The 19,827-nt window shown below is 42.2% G+C and overlaps 2 protein-coding genes across 2 annotated transcripts in view; both read left to right on the top strand.

Moving 5' to 3' along the window:
• LOC146986534 (uncharacterized) overlaps positions 1 to 19,827 on the top strand; it is a 1,046,957-nt gene that overhangs the window by 423,852 nt on the left and 603,278 nt on the right. The window contains exon 11 of the mRNA XM_085780502.1: positions 6,764 to 6,937. Within this exon, the coding sequence (XP_085636628.1) occupies positions 6,764 to 6,937 (174 nt within the window). The remainder of the gene's footprint in view (positions 1 to 6,763; positions 6,938 to 19,827) is intronic.
• Positions 17,764 to 19,827, top strand: part of LOC146986548 (NACHT, LRR and PYD domains-containing protein 14-like) — a 38,704-nt gene continuing 36,640 nt past the window's right edge. The window contains exons 1-3 of the mRNA XM_085780388.1: positions 17,764 to 17,884; positions 17,986 to 18,135; positions 19,154 to 19,273. Coding sequence (XP_085636514.1) covers positions 18,005 to 18,135; positions 19,154 to 19,273 — 251 coding nt within the window. The 5' untranslated portion in view covers positions 17,764 to 17,884; positions 17,986 to 18,004. The remainder of the gene's footprint in view (positions 17,885 to 17,985; positions 18,136 to 19,153; positions 19,274 to 19,827) is intronic.

Here is a 19,827-nt window from a genome sequence, read left to right as displayed (position 1 = left end):
ACGTCTGATGTGGCATTTCAAAATAAAAGCCGGCCTTTCAAAATAAAAGCCTTGAACACTGCATTAATTAAAAAAACCTGCTAGTTATTACTGTACCATTCCACTTCAGACTGATAGTACTCGACCTGAAGATGACATCCAGAAAAAATCAGACCAATCTGATGTGGAAATTCAGAATAAAAGCCCTCTGAACTTTGATATTTTGAAGTATTTGTGTATATTTACAGTATCATTAAAAGAAAACTGCTAGTTATTACTGTACCATTCCACTTCAGACTGATAGTACACGACCTGAAGATGATACCCAGAAAAAATCAGACCAATCTGATGTGGAATTTCAGAATAAAAGCCCTCTAAACTTTAATATTTTAAAATATTTTGTGTACATTTACAGTATAAATTTTTAAAAACTGCTAGTTATTACTGTACCATTCCACTTCAGACTGATAGTACACGACCTGAAGATGATACCCAGAAAAAATCAGACCAATCTGATGTTGAATTTCAGAATAAAAGCCCTCTGAACTTTGATATTTTTGTGTACATTTACAGTATCATTTAAAAAAAAACAAAAAAAATCTGCTAGTTATTACTGTACCATTCAACTTCAGATTGATAGTACTCGACCTCAGGATGACACCCAGAAAAAAATCAGGGCGATCTGATGTGGAATTTAAATGATACTGTAAATGTACACAAATCACTTAAAAATATTAAAGTTCAGAGGGCTTTTATTCTGAAATTCCACATCAGATTGGTCTGATTTTTTCTAGGTGTCATCTTCAGGTCGAGTACTATCAATCTGAAGTTGAATGGTACAGTAATAACTAGCAGATTTTTTTTGTTTTTTTTTAAATGATACTGTAAATGTACACAAAAATATCAAAGTTCAGAGGGCTTTTATTCTGAAATTCAACATCAGATTGGTCTGATTTTTTCTGGGTATCATCTTCAGGTCGTGTACTATCAGTCTGAAGTGGAATGGTACAGTAATAACTAGCAGGTTTTCTTTTTGTTTTTTTTTAAATGATACTGTAAATGTACACAAAAATATCAAAGTTCAGAGGGCTTTTATTCTGAAATTCAACATCAGATTGGTCTGATTTTTTCTGGGTATCATCTTCAGGTCGTGTACTATCAGTCTGAAGTGGAATAGTACAGTAATAACTAGCAGTTTAAAAAAAGAGATACTGTAAATGTACACAAAATACTTAAAAATATGCAAGTTCAGATGGCTTTTATTCTGAAATTCCACATCAGATTGCTCTGATTTTTTCTGGATGTCATCTTCAGGTCGAGTACTATCAGTCTGAAGTGGAATGGTACAGTAATAACTAGCATTTTTTTTTTTTTAATTATACTGTAAATGTACACCAAAATATCAAAGTTCAGAGGGCTTTTATTCTGAAATTCCACATCAGATTGGTCTGATTTTTCTGGGTGTCATCTTCAGGTCGAGTACTATCAGTCTGAAGTGGAATGGTACAGTAATAACTAGCAGTTTTTAAGAATTTATACTGTAAATGTACACAAAATATTAAAGTTTAGAGGGCTTTTATTCTGAAATTCCACATCAGATTGCTCTGATTTTTTCTGGGTGTCATCTTCAGGTCGTGTACTATCAGTCTGAAGTGGAATGGTACAGTAATAACTAGCATTTTTTTTAAAAATTATACTGTAAATGTACACCAAAATATCAAAGTTCAGAGGGCTTTTATTCTGAAATTCCACATCAGATTGGTCTGATTTTTTCTGGGTGTCATCTTCAGGTCGAGTACTATCAGTCTGAAGTGGAATGGTACAGTAATAACTAGCAGTTTTTAAAAAATTATACTGTAAATGTTAGGGCTGTCAGTTCAACGCGTTAATGAGATTAATTAATTACACCGCAAATTAACGCGTTAGAAAAATTAACGCAATTAATTCTGAGTGGCAATTCAATGCGCCAGCACTTTAAATTTGGCTCATTGAATGACCCTGGCTACTTGGCAGTGGTACGTCACGGTAGCATAGCACTGAGGAACTTGTCCGGACGTGTTGGTCACTTCCCACCTGCGTCGCTAGTCAAAGCAGAGTGACAACAGACTGACCGACATGGACGCGACTCACAGCCCGGACGCACTGCCCGTGGAAGCGGAGCGGGAGCAGCGCGTCCTCACAGGCGCTTGGCTGGCTGCACAGGGAGCTGCTTCTCCTGCTCTCTCCCCGCCGGTCAAACATCGACTCCACTCGCATCTCTACCCGTCTGTACACACACAGGTCTTGTCTCTAGCTCTGTATGAATGGATGTGTGTGTCTCGCGTGCAGACGCAACTGACAAATAGACGGAAAAGCAACAACTTAATTAATCATCATTAAGTATTTTATTTTGAAAATTGACCGGATTCTCTCGTCTTTTCTGAGCCCGACTTCCTGTCTGGTACATCTATCCAGCTCGACAACAGCGCTCGCGGCTCGTGTGAAAAATAGAACAGACGGCGAACTGAAGCTCTGCAGCGGCGCCCTGCAACCTGAGATGTGCAGTCAGAGAGGGACGAAGCGCTGCGAAGCGGAGCGGCCGCGTCCCTCCAGTTCACACCAGACGCTGATTTCTCCGCAGCGGTCGCGAGCGCCTCTGCTCCTCAGCTGTTGTTTACTCACATAGAGCTGTTTTTTTTACATCATGGATAATAAATAACCTAATATAATTATAATGCCGTGTGCTGTGGGTCAAACAACTCCCTCCACTTCGTCTCTGCCACTTCGTCACTCGTCTCTGCCTCTCTCTCTCTCTCTCGCTCTTTCCCTGTTTGTTTGTGTGTTTTGTGTGTGTGATCTGAAACTGCCTCCGCTCCAGGGCGCTGCGCTTCGGTTTCTCACCTGACCCAATGGGCTCTATGCACAGCTCCACCACTTCCTGAATTTAAGGCAGGTCCTTCATTTCCTGTCTTACATTATAGGACAAACTGATTAATCCAGGTGTGTCTGACCATTGTGACTACTCACACACACCTGGATTAATCAGTGTGTCCAATAATGTAAGACAGTAAATGAAGGACCTGCCTTAAGTGCTGGAGCTGTGCATAGAGCCCATTGGTTTGCTGGGATGTGCTTGACCATTTTCTTTTAAATTTCATTTATGAAACGCACTTCACCAATAAAAATGTGGATTTCAAATCTTCTCTTCTAGGTGTATTCAATTGATTAGTCATGCAATACAATTTTGTAATGTCCTAGAATTTGAATTCTTTATTTGGGTAACTTTAGCAGATATAAGATTAAAATGCGATTAATTAGATTAATTAATTACAAATTCTATAATTAATGAGATTAAATTTTTTAATCGCCTGACAGCCCTAGTAAATGTACACAAAATACTTCAAAATATGCAAGTTCAGAGGGCTTTTATTCTGAAATTCCACATCAGATTGGTCTGATTTTTTCTGGATGTCATCTTCAGGTCGAGTACTATCAGTCTGAAGTGGAATGGTACAGTAATAACTAGCAGTTTTTTTTTAAATTATACTGTAAATATACACCAAAATATCAAAGTTCAGAGGGCTTTTATTCTGAAATTCCACATCAGATTGGTCTGATTTTTCTGGGTATCATCTTCAGGTCGAGTACTATCAGTCTGAAGTGGAATGGTACAGTAATAACTAGCAGTTTTTTTTAAATTATACTGTAAATGTACACAAAATATTTCAAAATATTAAAGTTCAGAGGGCTTTTATTCTGAAATTCCACATCAGATTGGTCTGATTTTTTTCTGGATGTCATCTTCAGGTCGAGTACTATCAGTCTGAAGTGGAATGGTACAGTAATAACTAGCAGTTTTTTTTAAATTATACTGTAAATATACACCAAAATATCAAAGTTCAGAGGGCTTTTTATTCTGAAATTCCACATCAGATTGGTCTGATTTTTCTGGATGTCATCTTCAGGTCGAGTACTTTCAGTCTGAAGTGGAATGGTACAGTAATAACTAGCAGTTTTCTTTTAATGATACTGTAAATGTACACAAATACTTCAAAATATCAAAGTTAGGGGCTTTTATTCTGAAATTCTAGATCAGATTGGTCTGATTTTTTCTGGGTGTCTGTGAGAAGGTGAGCACCCCCCCCCCCCCCCCGCCTTCTCACTGTCTCTTGGGTTGAACGCCACGGGTTGGCGTGGCCCACGTGGGAGCGATGAGAGACTTTTCTCGGACATTTGTACACACACGCACAGTCATACACCCGCACACACTCCCACATATTATTCTACAGACTCTATGAAGACGTTGTGTATGTTTATAATATGTGTGTTTGGGGTCGTGCTTTGTTCACCGGTGTTGGGAACGCGGTGCGCCGCTGCTCGCACTCACCACACCCACAAGTCACCTGAGACAGTTTACACTCCTTCCTACCATCCTGGCGTGTAGTGAGGTACCCACTACTCGTCCCACTCTTCATCTGTTCACTGGTAAAGACTCTGGTCCTGCATACATTCATTTACACGCAACATTCACCTGCACTCCCGGTCCAGCTCCACTGCTCCTCTGTGGAAGCGCGCCGCTGCAGGGCGGTCTTTAACGAGCGCAGGGCCCGGGTGGGCATAGCCCATGGTGCTCAGGGGTGTTTGTCTTGTTGTATCATATGGTTTTATGTGATCATGTTGCACAGGTATTGTGTGGATATGTGAAAGATTGTATTGTTTATTCTGGTGTGTATTGATGTAAATGATGTGTTTGAGGGACCGTTATAGTGTTTGGTTTGCCCTGCAGTAATGGTTTGCCCCAATTAAGTTAACTCACAGCAGCTGTATTTAAGGGAGTGGCATTTGGCTTCCGGGCAGCTCTGAGGAAAGGTGCTCTAGCCTGGTGTGAGGCTATGAGGTCAGTTCTAACCTGGTGTGAGGTTAGGGTAGGGTCATTTTTTGGACCTGTTTTTGCCCTCAGAGGGTGTGTTGATTATTGTTGATTTTTTTGTAAAATAAAAAACCTTGTCTTTTGGCACTCGACGCTTCGCTGGCTCTGTTTCCAACCTCCATCACCTAAGTCTGGTCTGCCCTGATCCCCTTTACGTGGGGAGGCCGCTCCGGTCCCTCACAGTGTCATCCTGAGGTCGAGTACTATCAGTCTGAAGTGGAATGGTACAGTAATAACTAGCAGTTTTTAACAAATGATACTGTAAATGTACACAAAAATATGCAAGTTCAGAGGGCTTTTATTCTGAAATTCCACATCAGGTTGGTCTGATTTTTTCTGGGTATCATCTTCAGGTCGAGTACAATCAGTCTGAATTGGAATGGTACAGTAATAACTAGCAGTTTTTCTTAAAATAATACTGTAAATGTACACAAATGCAGTGTTAAAGGCTTTTATTTTGAAAGGCCGGCTCTTATTTTGAAATGCAACATCAGACGTTTCGGGGGCGTTGCTTTCATTTTACGGGCACTTTCTCGCTCTTGCCGTAATGTGCCGTATATGCGCGCACCTTAAAACAACGTGTGGGCTGGCTTGACTTCAGTGATCTGAGCAACAAGGATGTTAACTGTACACAACAAGCTGTTATTACAAGGTTTACAACAGAGAAGACGCACAACCTGGGCTGTGTGTGTGTGTGTGTATCTAAGAGAGTCAGAGAGAGAGTAGGTTACAACTTGCTAACTGTTAGCCACCGTAGCTCAGGCGTTGGTCTCCCGTCAGATAAAAGCTGCTGTTGTTCTTCAGATGAAGCTCATTAAGGTGTTCACCTCTCCAGTGGAGCATCACTGCAGTTGAATAAGCTGCTAAACTGCTGGAGGCTAAAAAGCCAGGGGACACGTCTGTGTGTTGACCATTCACCAAGGCAACGTGAACAGAAGTGCAGCTCAGACACGGTGCAGTTAAGTTAAGAGGCAGCGTAGCGTTGTGCCTTTTCACCTCCATGTGAACTCTCTGTGGGAACTTACTGCACATGTGCAAACAGCCACATACACACCGTACTGACAGAAGAGGCAGAGCAGCTCTGGGCCTTTGCTCTGTAATACTACACATGGCTGAGTGGTTTGTGCAGCTGCTGCCTGGACAGAAGCTAGCTCTGTTTACTGGCTTTTATTAGACCATGAAAATCACCACATTCTGACACATTGAACTTGTAGTAAAGTTATCTGAAAGTCAAAAAGAATCCAACTTTAGATGAAGTGAATAAATCAAAGCCCTGACTGCACCTCACTGGTTTTTAGTCCAGTCTCTGTTTCTCTTCATGTTTCACCTCCACTACAGAAACACATGTGATGTATCAGACAATAACTGATCTATAATCAATAGCTGCTGGCTCCACCTCTTTCCTGAGGCTCTGTGATGTTTGTAGTGAAACATCCAATGCCAACATCCCATAATAAGCTGGTTTAAGGTTTTTCGGTCTCTGAGCTTCATTCAACATGTGTTTCTACACGTTAGTTGTCATGGTAACAGAGTTCAGCCTCACATGTGTGTTGTCTTGAGCATGGTCAGTAAATCTCTGATCAATGTGGCTGCACAACATGAGTTTGTCTGGATGGAGCCACAGGTGGAGCTGACAGGTGAAGAGGCGGAGTCACTGCGTCTGTGTTGAAGCAGCAGCAGCTTCTCATGAATATTAATGAGCTGTTTTCTCTCTACGTGACTGTTTAACCTGCTTCCTGTTGCTTCAGCTGTTGGACTTTGATTTTCTAAACTTGTTCTTTCTGAAGCTTCTTCAGCTCTGAACAGATGATGAGACACTGAACGCTGTCAACAAGGAGCTTTGTCCTCAACTCACTGCTTTTATTCTTTATTCAGATTGAGGTTCTGCAGTTTGTCAGACATCAGCTGTTCTTCTCTGGTCTCAGCTCTGAAGTCCAACCCCTCCCACCTGAGACACCTGGACCTGAACTACAACAAGCTGCAGGATTCAGGAGTGAAGCATCTGAGTGGTTTTTTGGAGAGTCCAGACTGTAGACTGGAGACTCTGAGGTCAGTTCACTGACTGTTACTGTTGTAGATCTTAGATCTTTGATCCACAACTGAACCTGATTGATCTTCACTCAGAACTTGAATCATTGACTTTGATGTCATGAATGAAGGACGTTTGAAATAGTTGTTGTCTCATGTTTCCACTTGTTCTTCTCTCACACTGACAATGACTCTTCACTTTCAGCTCATTTCACTCAGTCTGATCAATAATCAATGATCTGATCACTGTAGCTGTGTGTGTGTGTGTGTGTGTGTGTGTGTGTGTGTGTGTGTGTGTGTGTGTGTGTGTGTGTGTGTGTGTGTGTGTGTGTGTGTGTGTGTGTGTGTGTGTGTGTGTGTGTGTGTGTGTGTGTGTGTGTGTGTGCGTGTGTGTATCTAAGTGTCAGAGAGAGAGTAGGTTAAAACTTGCTAACTGTTAGCCACCGTAGCTCAGGCGTTGGTCTCCCGTCAGATAAAAGCTGCTGTTGTTCTTCAGATGAAAGCTCATTAAGGTTGTAGAAGCAATTTTAATTACTCCTTTTGGTGGCTGGTCCGGACTGAAGCTTGACACTTGCAGTTGGTTGAAAGATGAAAGATGACTATGAGAAAAAGTTCCAGTTGGTCCCCTTTTGACCATTTATTGTAAATACAGAGTGCTTTAGATTGATCAACATAACGTAACATAAGAACTGGGATTAGGGCAGGATTGCAGGCCTCAGCACGGTCAAAAACTTGTTGCCTTTCCCAACCACACCTGGATGCAGTGCTGCTTGGTTTTAAGGCCTCCTGCTCCTCTGGCTCCACCCTCCTCACAGGTGCCCACCAGATGGGGCTAGACACACCCAGTCACACAACCAGTCACACACTCTCACTCACATAATGACAAAACACAAGTTAATCAACAAAAACTCATATTGGCTCCTACAAAGGTGTTCACCTCTCCAGTGGAGCATCACTGCAGTTGAATTAGCTGCTAAACTGCTGGACGCTAAAAAGCCAGGGGACACGTCTGTGTGTTGACCATTCACCAAGGCAACGTGAACAGAAGTGAAGCTCAGACATGGTGCAGTTAAGTTAAGAGGCAGTGTAGCGTTGTGCCTTTTCACCTCCATGTGAACTCTCTGTGGGAACTTACTGCACATGTGCAAACAGCCACATACACACCGTACTGACAGAAGAGGCAGAGCAGCTCTGGGCCTTTGCTCTGTAATACTACACATGGCTGAGTGGTTTGTGCAGCTGCTGCCTGGACAGAAGCTAGCTCTGTTTACTGGCTTTTATTAGACCATGAAAATCACCACATTCTGACACATTGAACTTGTAGTAAAGTTATCTGAAAGTCCAAAAGAATCCAACTTTAGATGAAGTGAATAAATCAAAGCCCTGACTGCACCTCACTGGTTTTTAGTCCAGTCTCTGTTTCTCTTCATGTTTCACCTCCACTACAGAAACACATGTGATGTATCAGGCAATAACTGATCTATAATCAATAGCTGCTGGCTCCACCTCTTTCCTGAGGCTATGTGGTGTTTATAGTGACACATTCAAAGCCAACATCCCATAATAAGCAGGTGTGTTTCAGGTTTTTCTGTCTCTGAGCTTCATTCAACATGTGTTTTTCTACACGTTAGTTGTCATGGTAACAGAGTTCAGCCTCACATGTTTGTTGTCTTGAGCATGGTCAGTAAATCTCTGATCAATGTGGCTGCACAACATGAGTTTGTCTGGATGGAGCCACAGGTGGAGCTGACAGGTGAAGAGGCGGAGTCACTGCGTCTGTGTTGAAGCAGCAGCAGCTTCTCATGAATATTAATGAGCTGTTTTCTCTCTATGTGACTGTTTAACCTGCTTCCTGTTGCTTCAGCTGTTGGACTTTGATTTTCTAAACTTGTTCTTTCTGAAGCTTCTTCAGCTCTGAACAGATGATGAGACACTGAACGCTGTCAACAAGGAGCTTTGTCCTCAACTCACTGCTTTTATTCTTTATTCAGATTGTGGAGCTGCAGTTTGTCAGAGATCAGCTGTTCTTCTCTGGTCTCAGCTCTGAAGTCCAACCCCTCCCACCTGAGACTCCTGAACCTGGGTGGAAACTACCTTCATGATTCAGGAGTGAAGCATCTGAGTGGTTTTCTGGAGAGTCCAGACTGTAGACTGGAGACTCTGAGGTCAGTTCACTGACTGTTACTGTTGTAGATCTTAGATCTTTGATCCACAACTGAACCTGATTGATCTTCACTCAGAACTTGAATCATTGACTTTGATGTCATGAATGAAGGACGTTTGAAATAGTTGTTGTCTCATGTTTCCACTTGTTCTTCTCTCACACTGACAATGACTCTTCACTTTCAGCTCATTTCACTCAGTCTGATCAATAATCAATGATCTGATCACTGCAGCTGTGTGTGTGTGTGTGTGTGTGTGTGTGTGTGTGTGTGTGTGTGTGTGTGTGTGTGTGTGTGTGTGTGTGTGTGTGTGCGAGATCTTCATTTCATCTTCTTCTTTTATTCTTTATTCAGATTGTGGAGCTGCAGTTTGTCAGACATCAGCTGTTCTTCTCTGGTCTCAGCTCTGAAGTCCAACCCCTCCCACCTGAGAGAACTGCAGCTGGGCTCCCTCAACACCCTGAGCTCTTCATCTGTGCAGCAGCTTCGTGATCTTGTGAAGAGTCCAGACTTTCGACTGGAGACTCTGGAGTGAGTCTGATCTGTATCTGTTTCCACAGCTGATGAGACTGTGGGAGTGAAATAAAGTGTAAAGTGCAGCAGGTGAACCTGTCAGGATGTGACATCATCACGTATGACATCATCTATGACGTCACAGACTCAGAAAACGCTGCAGCAGCTTCAATGTGTCAATCATCAGTGATCCAGTCACAGGTAAAGGTGTTGAGTCAAACAGGAACAATGAGCTTCACCTGTCACTCAAGTACAGGGAGTACTTTTACTCCACTAACTCCTAACTAAATACTTGTACTGTGATACTGTCATTATAGAAACTTTTACTCTGCTCCTATATTATAGTATTCACTGTGATACCTGGTAAGAAGTACTTTTACTGAGATGCTGTATGAAACTACTCTTATTGTTGTGCTGTAAATACAGTAAGTATTTTTACTGTGTTACTGTTAGTAGCCTACTGCCACATCCACTTGTCGTGCACAACAAAACACAGCAAAAGACCAAAATACATGTTTTATAACGAATTTCTTCTTTTCGCCCTCAGTCTTATTAAACAGAAAGATGCCATTTAATTAAACTATTTAGTATTATTGATAAGTATGATTTACAAAAGAAACCCTAGGCTTTATTTTATAACTTAACACACATATGTACATCATTTCCTGTACGTTTTTTTCATTTTTTTTTTTCAATATTTGCTCTTTCAAGACTCAACATGTAGTCATAACACATCAGAATATCATTGCAGAGCAGCTAAAACAACAACAACAACAACAACATGAAAAGATAAATATTATTTAGGTGTCAGGCTCAGTTACATTTCAAAATGAAAGTGTTTATTTTTGCAAATTACAATAAAAGGATGTTTTTTTCATGGTTTTACAGTGAATGTGTTGTCGAACACGAGATTATGAATAAATGCAAGAACTGTCAGGTTTAGTTTTTTAATCACACGTGAAAAACTATGGAGTGATATTTGTAATTTTTTTTGCTACCAATGTTGATGGTGATTTTATTTTGTTTTGGAGGAATGTACTACTGTTTGGGCTCCCTGACCTGAAAAAAAAAAAAAGGAAAAAGCCAACATAACTTTTATTATCAACCTTATTATTTTAATGGTAAAATTTCATATTCACAAATGTAAGTTCATTTAAAAAAAAAAAAAAAAATCTTCTTTTACCGGTGAGCTCAAGCAATACATAACCTCCATCAAATTTTCAAGCAACCAGAAAGTGATTAAGACTTTCAATATGTGAAAACTTGAACATTTTTTTGTAAACTTGTAAATTCCCCCTGGCGTATAATATAGATATGCTTTATAGATTGCATTTTATTATGAAAAACTGTTTTTGTAATGTGAAACAAAGTTTTGAACAAAAAATAAATAAAAAATCACACGTGAAACGGAAATTATGTCACTGTTTATTATTATTCTGTTCGTGAAGTTTCCGGTCGGAAGAAAAGGACATCACCTTTATTATAAACTTGTTCATTTTGTATGGCAAATTTCACATACATAAATGTAAACACTCCAACACCTCACCCAACTTCAGAAGTTTCTTGCATGAGTTCAAAGAGTACATGAAATCCCTTACACTAATTGACACTAAACAAAGCATCACATCCATAGATATTTATGAGAGATTTTTCAAAGAATAAAGAAGTAGAATAAAGCTTACACATTCTATTTCCCTTTTTTTCCTTTTCTTCTATAGGCTACCATACCATATGTTATTTTTTCCATGATTTTATGTTTTCTAATATTGCTTAAAACAACCTGATTTTATTTAAGCAATATTACCCGAGAGGGTGTGCTTTAACGTCATTTGAGCACGACGCAAGCGCCTCGGTCCTGACCGCATCACCGAAGTGCTCAAATTACGTTTAAGCACACCCTCGAGGGTAATATTGCGATTATACAACAATTACCAACAAAATAAAGCGTATAATTAAATAAATATTCATGTTGATGGACGTTTTGCTCTCAAAATTTAAAGTTTTTTGCGAGTGTGCTTCCCGTTTCCATGGAAATAAATGGGGTCTGACTAATAACTGAAACACAATCAGTCACGTCAGTAGACTCCTATGTGTAATGTAACCTAGTTCACCTCTACAGCAAATAGTCCGAACCTTAGTAACGACCTAGCAACAGAAATGATTTTCTAGTCCCAGTTGAGTGAACTCTGAGCTGACGTTCATGTTTTAACGCGGTCTCGGACTTTCCCGAACTAAATCAACACTGCACAAATGATCGCCCAAGTTATAACAAAGATGCCGTTCTTTTCCTTTCACATATGTAGCTTCTACAACCGCAAACTCTGCATGTAAATGAAGTTATAGCGCCGTGTCGCCGACACAGCTGATAGAGAAAGCCAAACGATTACTCCAGATTATTTAAAAGCCCAAAAGGCGCAAGCAAGAGAGAGAGGGAGAGAGAGAAACATACAGGTAATCACCTCCGTTTTATCCAATGAAATATTCAGCTCCAGGCCATATTTTAAAAACATATTCACCGCGATCACAACTCGTGTCTCTCCGACTTTGTAACGTTACACACATGGGAGGGAGACAATCCTCTCGGCTGTAACGGGGAAGTTTACAATATATTAACAAACAATTTAAAAAAAATATTGTTCTATAAATGTGACTTTGGCAGCTGTCAGGAACAACCTACAGGAGGTCAATGTAGTTTGTGATTTATTTTCACGAGTAATAAATGACGTTTCTGAAAATAAAAGGGGGAAAAATCCATGTTGCCATGGAAATGTATAAACAACATGACATGGCGAAGTAATATTTCCAGTGATGAGTCAGCCGTGCTGTAATGCTGATTTGAGCACGTTCTAAATGTCTTATTGACCAATCAGATTGCTTGGTCGGAACTACTTGTTGTATAATTTGATTTATTTATTATTTATGTTTATTGATACATATTGGAGCACCTGTCTGATGTTTCATGTTTGATTGTATGTACAACCCTGTTCTCTGTACATCCCTTTGTATGTACAATGTTTTCAATAAAGCTCATTGAAAAAAAAGAAGAAGAAGTTTCCGGTCGGAACCTTTCTCTTCCTCGTTCACAGACGTGTAAAAACTTAACTTTACATTATTTTAACCACCGTTTTGCATTTAAAAGTGTATTTTAATACCTGAAACATTTTCATACATTATATCTCTAAGGCATGTGTGCAGTCGTGTGGTTGTATTTTATTTATAAGACATTCACTCCCTCCTGTCCTGTCTGTGGGGGCGGAGGTATTTTGGTGACGGACCTCTGGCTCTGCACCGACACATGTGAGCGACCATGGCTTCACCCGGCGGCGGCACCGGGGAATCGAACCTGATCGGTGTGGTGTTAAAAGCCATTAAAATGAACAACAAGGACATAACAACATCCGCCTCAGGTTACAGAGTGTGACACCGCTGATGACTGAGGAGGAGGAGGAGGAGGAAGAGGAGGAGGAGGAGGAGGAGGAGGGTGAAGAGGAGGAAGAGGAAGAACAAGAGGAGGAGGAGGAAGAGGAAGAGGAGGAGGAGGAGGTGCAGTGAAGAAGGAAGCCCAGGTCCAGGTGGAGGTGGAAGGTAAAGAGGAGGAGGAGAAGGAGGAGCAGGAGGAGGAGAAAGAGGAGGAGGTGGAAGGTAAAGAGGAGCAGGAAGAGCAGGAGGAAGATGAGGAGGAGGAGGAGGAGGAGAAGCAGGAGGAGGAGGAGGAGGAAGAAGAGTAGGAGGAGGAAGAGGAGCAGGAGGAGGTGCAGTGAAGAAGGAAGCCCAGGTCCAGGTGGAGGTGGACGGTAAAGAGGAGGAGGGAGGAAGAGGAGGAGGAGGAGCAGGAGGAGGAGGAGGAGCAGGATGAGGAGGAGGAGGAGGAGGAGGAGGAGGAGGTTGAAGAGGAGGAGGAGGAGGAGGAGGAGGAGCAGGAGGTGGTAGAGACTGAACTGTAAGAATCGTTATATTACGATATTCTAGAAAAACGGACTCAGGAGCTTCGTTGTAGGTTTGTTTCCTGGAACACGTTTCAATATGGCCGACATGCAGACAGGTCAAGAGGTCAACCAGTCTAACCAGCCTCTGCTGCCACCCTGAGGACAACTCCCTTCATAGCACAACATCATCACTCTTCTACACCAACCACATCAGCATCAGTAGAAAAGTTAAAATAAAACATGTAATAGTTCATTTCTCTCTTTTTTTCACTTTCACCACATCAAATCTTTTTAACAACTTCAGAACTTAACATGGATATGAAGATTTTTTTTTTTTATCTTGTCCTGTCGGTGTCGGCGAGGGAGGAGAGGGAACATCTACAGTCTGAAGATCAGGACAGAGAACTAAACCTGAACCAGAAAGAACCAGAACTAGAAACACACACTCTTGTATTGCTGTCTTTGTGAGGCCAAAAAAATGTCCTCACTTCTCAAAAATGTCGTCACTCTGGTGAAAAACTCTCTCCGGTCCTCACAACGTAGTAAGAACAAGAACACACACACACACACACACACACACACACACATGAAGCCTCGGTCTGATCCGACGTCAGGAGACGAGCAGCGTCAGATCACCTGACTCACCTGAACGTGACGTGAGTCGTCCTCACCGTCACCGACGTGCACTGAAACAGACGGAGGAGAAGATCCACTTCACTGGAGTCTGAGAAAAACCGGTTTCCTTGAACGCAGCCTGAAGAGTCACGAGTTATTAAACCAGGACACAAACTCATTCACAAAACCTGACGAAGCTTCAGACATGTGAACACAGCGACACCTGGTGGTCGATCAGAGTTACAGCAGCTTTTTACACATCACTGACTTCACTGTGTCAATCTGGTCTCAGAGTTATTAGATCTAGATAATTAATGTTTAATGGTTATTAGTGTCGTTTACATGTGACGCTGTTAATGAGCTACAAACGATGGGACGTGATTGGACAATAAAACATCATCAAAATACAACTTCACTACAGTGAAGGAAGGAGAGAGGAGAGAGAAGAGAGGAAGAGGGGGAGGAGAGAGAGAGGAGGGGGAGAAAGAGAGTGTAGAGAGAGGGAGTGGAAGAGAGAGGGGAGAAAAGGAGAGACAGAGGGATGGAGGCAGAGAGAAAGAAGGAGAGGATAGAGAGAGAACAGAGAGAAAGAGGGGGGAGGAGAGAGAGACGTAGAGGGGGCAGAGAGGAAGAGGATAGAGAGAGTGGTGGAGGGGGAGAAGAGGAGAGAGAGAGGAAAGAGGAGGGAGAGAGAGAGGGAGGGAGGGAGGAGAGAGAGGAAGAGGGGTGAGGAGAGAGAGAGAGAAGGGGGGCAGAGAGAAGGAGGGAGAGGAGAGAGAGAGGGGGAGGGATGGGGAGAGAGGGAGAGAGAAGAGGGAGGGAGGGGACAGAGAGAAAGAGGGAGAGAAGAGGGAGGGAGGGGAGAGACTTAGGGGGAGGGGGCAGAGAGAAAGAGGGAGAGGATAGAGGAAGTGGGGGAGGAGAGAGAGAGAGAAGGGGGAGAAAGAGAGCGTAGAGAGAGGGGGAGACAGGGAGCGACTTAGAGGGAGGGAGGAAGAGGAAGAGAAAGGAGAGAGAGAGACAGAAGGGGGGAGGGAGGAAGCGAGAGGGGGAGGAGAGAAGAGAGACCTTTGACCTTTAACTTTCCCTTTAATTCATCAAATACTTCACCTCCATAAAAGCAGAAGCATCAAATCAGCCACATACAGATCAACAGCAGCAACATGAACAAACATTCAGTGTTTCAGAGACTGAGGAGCAGAGACTGGTCGACTACACAACATAAAACACCACACACACACACACACACACACACACACACACACACACACACACACACACACACACAGACACACACACACACACACACACACACACACACACACACACACACACACACACACACACACACACACACACACACACTAATGCTGCGTTCAAGACAACTCGGAAGTCGGGAAAAAAAAAAGAATTGAACGGCGTCGAACTCGGAAATTACAGGTCGGGAACTCGGGTATCATATCAGAGCTCCGACTTTCCGACTTGACGTCACGACAACATGAAAACATGGCGGCCCTCGTCTTAAACGGTTAAAATTTAGACATTTTAAGTTATTTGTTGAGGTTTTAATGCATATTTTTGTGTATTATTGCAGTAGCCTCTATGAAATACGTTTATATTAAGCTGTGATTGTTGTATAGTGTGAAATTGCGGTCTGGAAATAACGTTAAACTGTTATCGAGGCTGTAACATTATATGTGCACTCATCTGCGGCGTCTCCTCTCCTCCAAAATAAACATCATTTACTGCTGCATTTATTTTTCGTATTCAGCTATGAGCCACAATAATACGCCAAACTTCCTTCAGGTATCCATGTTTTTTTCCTTCTGAGTTCCTGCAGCGTGAACGCAATGATGTCGGAAGTCGGAAATTTCCGAGTTGGGAATCCCGACCTCCGAGTTGTTATGAACGCAGCATAACTCCTCCAGGTCAGAGACGGTTCTGTAATACGTGAACTGCACCTTTAGCCGAGTGGCGACTGAACCCCTGAACATGAATGAGGCATCAGTCGACCCCAGACCTTCCATCCTGTTTCTGCTGCTCAGCCTGATGCTCGTTGCTGCTGCGGCTTCACCTATGAGGGAGGTGACCACGGAGACCAGGACCAGGACCAGGACCAGGACCAGGACCAGGACCAGGACCAGGACATGAACCAGGACCAGGACCAGGACCAGAACCAGAACCAGAACCAGAACCAGAACCAGAACCAGAACCAGGACCAGGACCAGGACCAGGACCAAGACCAGAACCAGGACTCAAAAACTGGTTTTGACGACAGAGTTGATCTGTTGGCCCAGTTTAAAATCACTGTCAAGCTTTACTCAAGATTAGAAACTCTTCCTCCTCCTCCTCCTTCTCCTCTTCTTCCTCCTCTGAACACATCAGGTCCACTGTAGCAAGTAGCCGTCTTGAACCAATCAGAGAGAGAGATGAAAATAATGCTGATAATGTGATTGGCCACCAGTGACACGCCCACTTTTTACACATGATGATTTATTCTTTCTAATCCCAGAGTCAGAGATGAACTCAGCACAATCAGCTTCTGTTCCCCACAGAAAAACACCTGTAAGATGTGTGTGTGTGTGTGTGTGTGTGTGTGTGTGTGTGTGTGTGTGTGTGTGTGTGTGTGTGTGTGTTCTTGTATTTACTACGTTGTGAGGACCGTCGAGAGTTTTTAACAAACAGAGTGAGGACATTTAGGGGAAGTGAGGACATTTTGGCCGGTCCTCACTTTTTCCAAGGGCTGTTTGAGGGTTAAGACTTTAGGTTATAATTAGGTTTAAATTAGGTTAAGAGTAATGGTTAAGGTTAGGGTAAGGAGCTAGGGAACACATTATGTCAATGAGTGCATTTCTAAAAGGAGTTCATCATGATTCTCCTTGTATCCTCCTGGTTTCTGTGTGGACTTACATTTAGTTGTGGTTGTGTTTTCCATATATGGTCGTGTTGCCAGACCGGGGCGAGTTAAGTTACAACACTGAGACACAAATTAGTTGATGACAACATGTGTGATGAATAAGACAGAGAACAGACTGAGCTGTAACTTGTAGTGGAGTGTCTTTAAATCTCTCAGCAGCTCTTCTACCACAGCTGGATCTCAGCTCACTGTTTATTCATGGTGTCAGAGTTCACCTGTCCATACAGGTGTAATACCACGATTTACCCAGCAGGTGGCGCCACTCTACCGTAGAAAGAGACTTCCCCTCCCTCTGTCGCCATGAACTTGTGGGATTTCCTGTAAATGCTGAGGGAGGAAGTGAAAGTAAAAATGTTCAGACGCCATGTTAGAGTGAACGGAGCAGAAGGAGAGAAACTGAAGTCTGAGACGAGTGAGTGTCAACACAACATTATTATTGTTGTTGTTGTTGTTGTTGTTGTTGTTGTGTCAGAGTGTGAGAGTCAGTGTGTCTGTGTGGACTGTGGAGGGAAGAAGAGTCAGACGTAGTCCGTACATACGTCAGCACATTGTCTCAGATTCACCTCCACACAACTTCTTTAAACTCAGAACAAACATCAAAGGTCAGAGGTCACGGTGACTGGATGAACATGGATTTAATGTCAAAGTACTATGAGTGGTGGAGGTCGACGACTGGATCAGACAAGGAAGTGGTTATAGTTTGTTAGTGTGTTAATGTGGAGAAACAGGAGGACAGATCAAAGTCTCCAGGATCCATCTGTCTGTCTCTGAAGAGTGACCGGTCCAAAGGAGAACCTCCAGACTTCAGCTCTGGACCTGGACCTTCAGAGTCACAGTAAGAGACCTGATAAAAACATGAACCTGAGTGTGTGTGTAAACAGTCACTAAACAGTAACATTCTGATCTGACAGTCAGTGTTTCTGGTTTCCCTCTCAGACTGACTGAAGTCCTGAAGATGAGTGTTAATGTGGAGGAAGATGAGGATGGAGCAAAGTCTCCAGGATCCATCTGTCTGTCTATGAAGAGTGATGGGTCCAATGAGCTACCACCAGACTTCAGTGCTGGACCTGGACCCTCAGAGTCACAGTAAGAGACCTGATACAAACCTGTGAACCTCCAAACTGTCTCTGTAGCAGAGTTTAGTTCAGTGTGTTGAGCTGCTGCAGTCCACAACAATCAATCAATCAATCAATCAATCAATCAATCAATCTTTATTTATAGAGCACCTTTCATACATGGAAATGCAACACAAAGTGCTTTACACACATAGAAAAATAGAAACAGAAAAAACAATTACAAGTAAAAACCCCTCCCTCCCACACTCCATACTGCACACACACACACACACACACACACACACACACGCACACACACACACACACACACTCTCACAACACTGGAACAGGAAATGACTAGAGCCCGACTGATACAGTATGGAGTTTTTTGGGACTGATGTCAATATTAGTTCTAATATAGCTTTTACTTTTTTTTTATCATCATGCTGGTAAATTCATTTATTTGTGATTTTAATGTAGTTTTTTTTTAAGCTCAAATAATTATCTGTCTAGATATCTGTGTGTAGTAAAGTAGGTTGTGTAATTCATTTTTCCCTAATATGTGTTTGATTCACCTCTGATGTTGATATTTGAATTTTTCTAACAAATCGAAAGACATGAGTCAAGTGTGAGAGCAACTTTCATGAAGGTGGAGGAGAACCACCTTCATGGACAACGTCAAGTGGTCAAGGAAAGATGTGAAGGACAATTTTGCCTTTGTCTGTGGAGTGTCATCTTTGTTTCAAGTGCAACACACACCAGCTCTGTTGCCCAAATCACCTACAGGAAGCATCAGTGACGGGAGAATATTACTGAACAAGCTGTCACAGGAACCAAATATAGGATGAAAAGGACAGAAAGCAGGAGAGTAGAGTCGGTCTGTTGTGGTCTGTGTGGGGCTCTACATAGAAAATAATGTGGCTGATTTGATGTGCGCTGTTCGCTGATGGTGTGTGTTACACTTCACTCTGCTTCTTTAGAGCTGATGTGAGACAGGTGGTCAACAGCTGGAGACTGGACACAGAATAACAACATGTTTGTGTTTGTAGGCTGCAGAAGCACAGACTGAGAACAAAGTCTCCAGGATCCATCTGTCTGTCTATGAAGAGTGATGGGTCCACTGAGCTACCACCAGACTTCAGTGCTGGACCTGGACCCTCAGAGTCACAGTAAGAGACCTGCTACAAACCTGTGAACCTCCAGACTGTCTCTGTAGCAGAGTTTAGTTCAGTGTGTTGAGCTGCTGCAGCCAACGTCTCTGGAACAGGAAATAACTAGGGCCCGACTGATATAGAGTTTTTTGGGGACCGATATTAGGGGGGAAAAAAACTTCTGTGAACTGATATATCGGAAATTAAATTTTTACATAAAAAATGAAAACACATAGCTTCTTTTGATCCCATAAATATAGTTAAAACACTTGTTACAAAGATATAAGTTGAAGGCTTAACATTTTACTATTTTCAAATACTTTTATTGTCAAAAATTGTTGTGTGGGCCATGAAGCACATGAACAAGTCATAAGTTGGCATGCACAATAACAGTTTTTTTTCCCACCAATACCTGATAACTTCCTGTTCCTCATAAAGAACAGATGCCAATACCAATAACACTGTTAATATTCACACCTGAGATTAAGAAAGACTAAGTAGTAGTGAGTAGAGATGAATTTAACATTATAGCTCTGTCTCTGACATCACTACTGCTGCAAACACAACAAAAT

This window comes from Trachurus japonicus, chromosome 6 (assembly GCF_045865225.1).
Source record: "Trachurus japonicus isolate A0001 chromosome 6, Traja_1.0".
Lineage (NCBI taxonomy): Eukaryota > Metazoa > Chordata > Actinopteri > Carangiformes > Carangidae > Trachurus > Trachurus japonicus.
The sequence above is the reverse complement of the archived record's forward strand: the minus strand, read 5'-3'. Positions and strand labels throughout refer to the sequence as shown.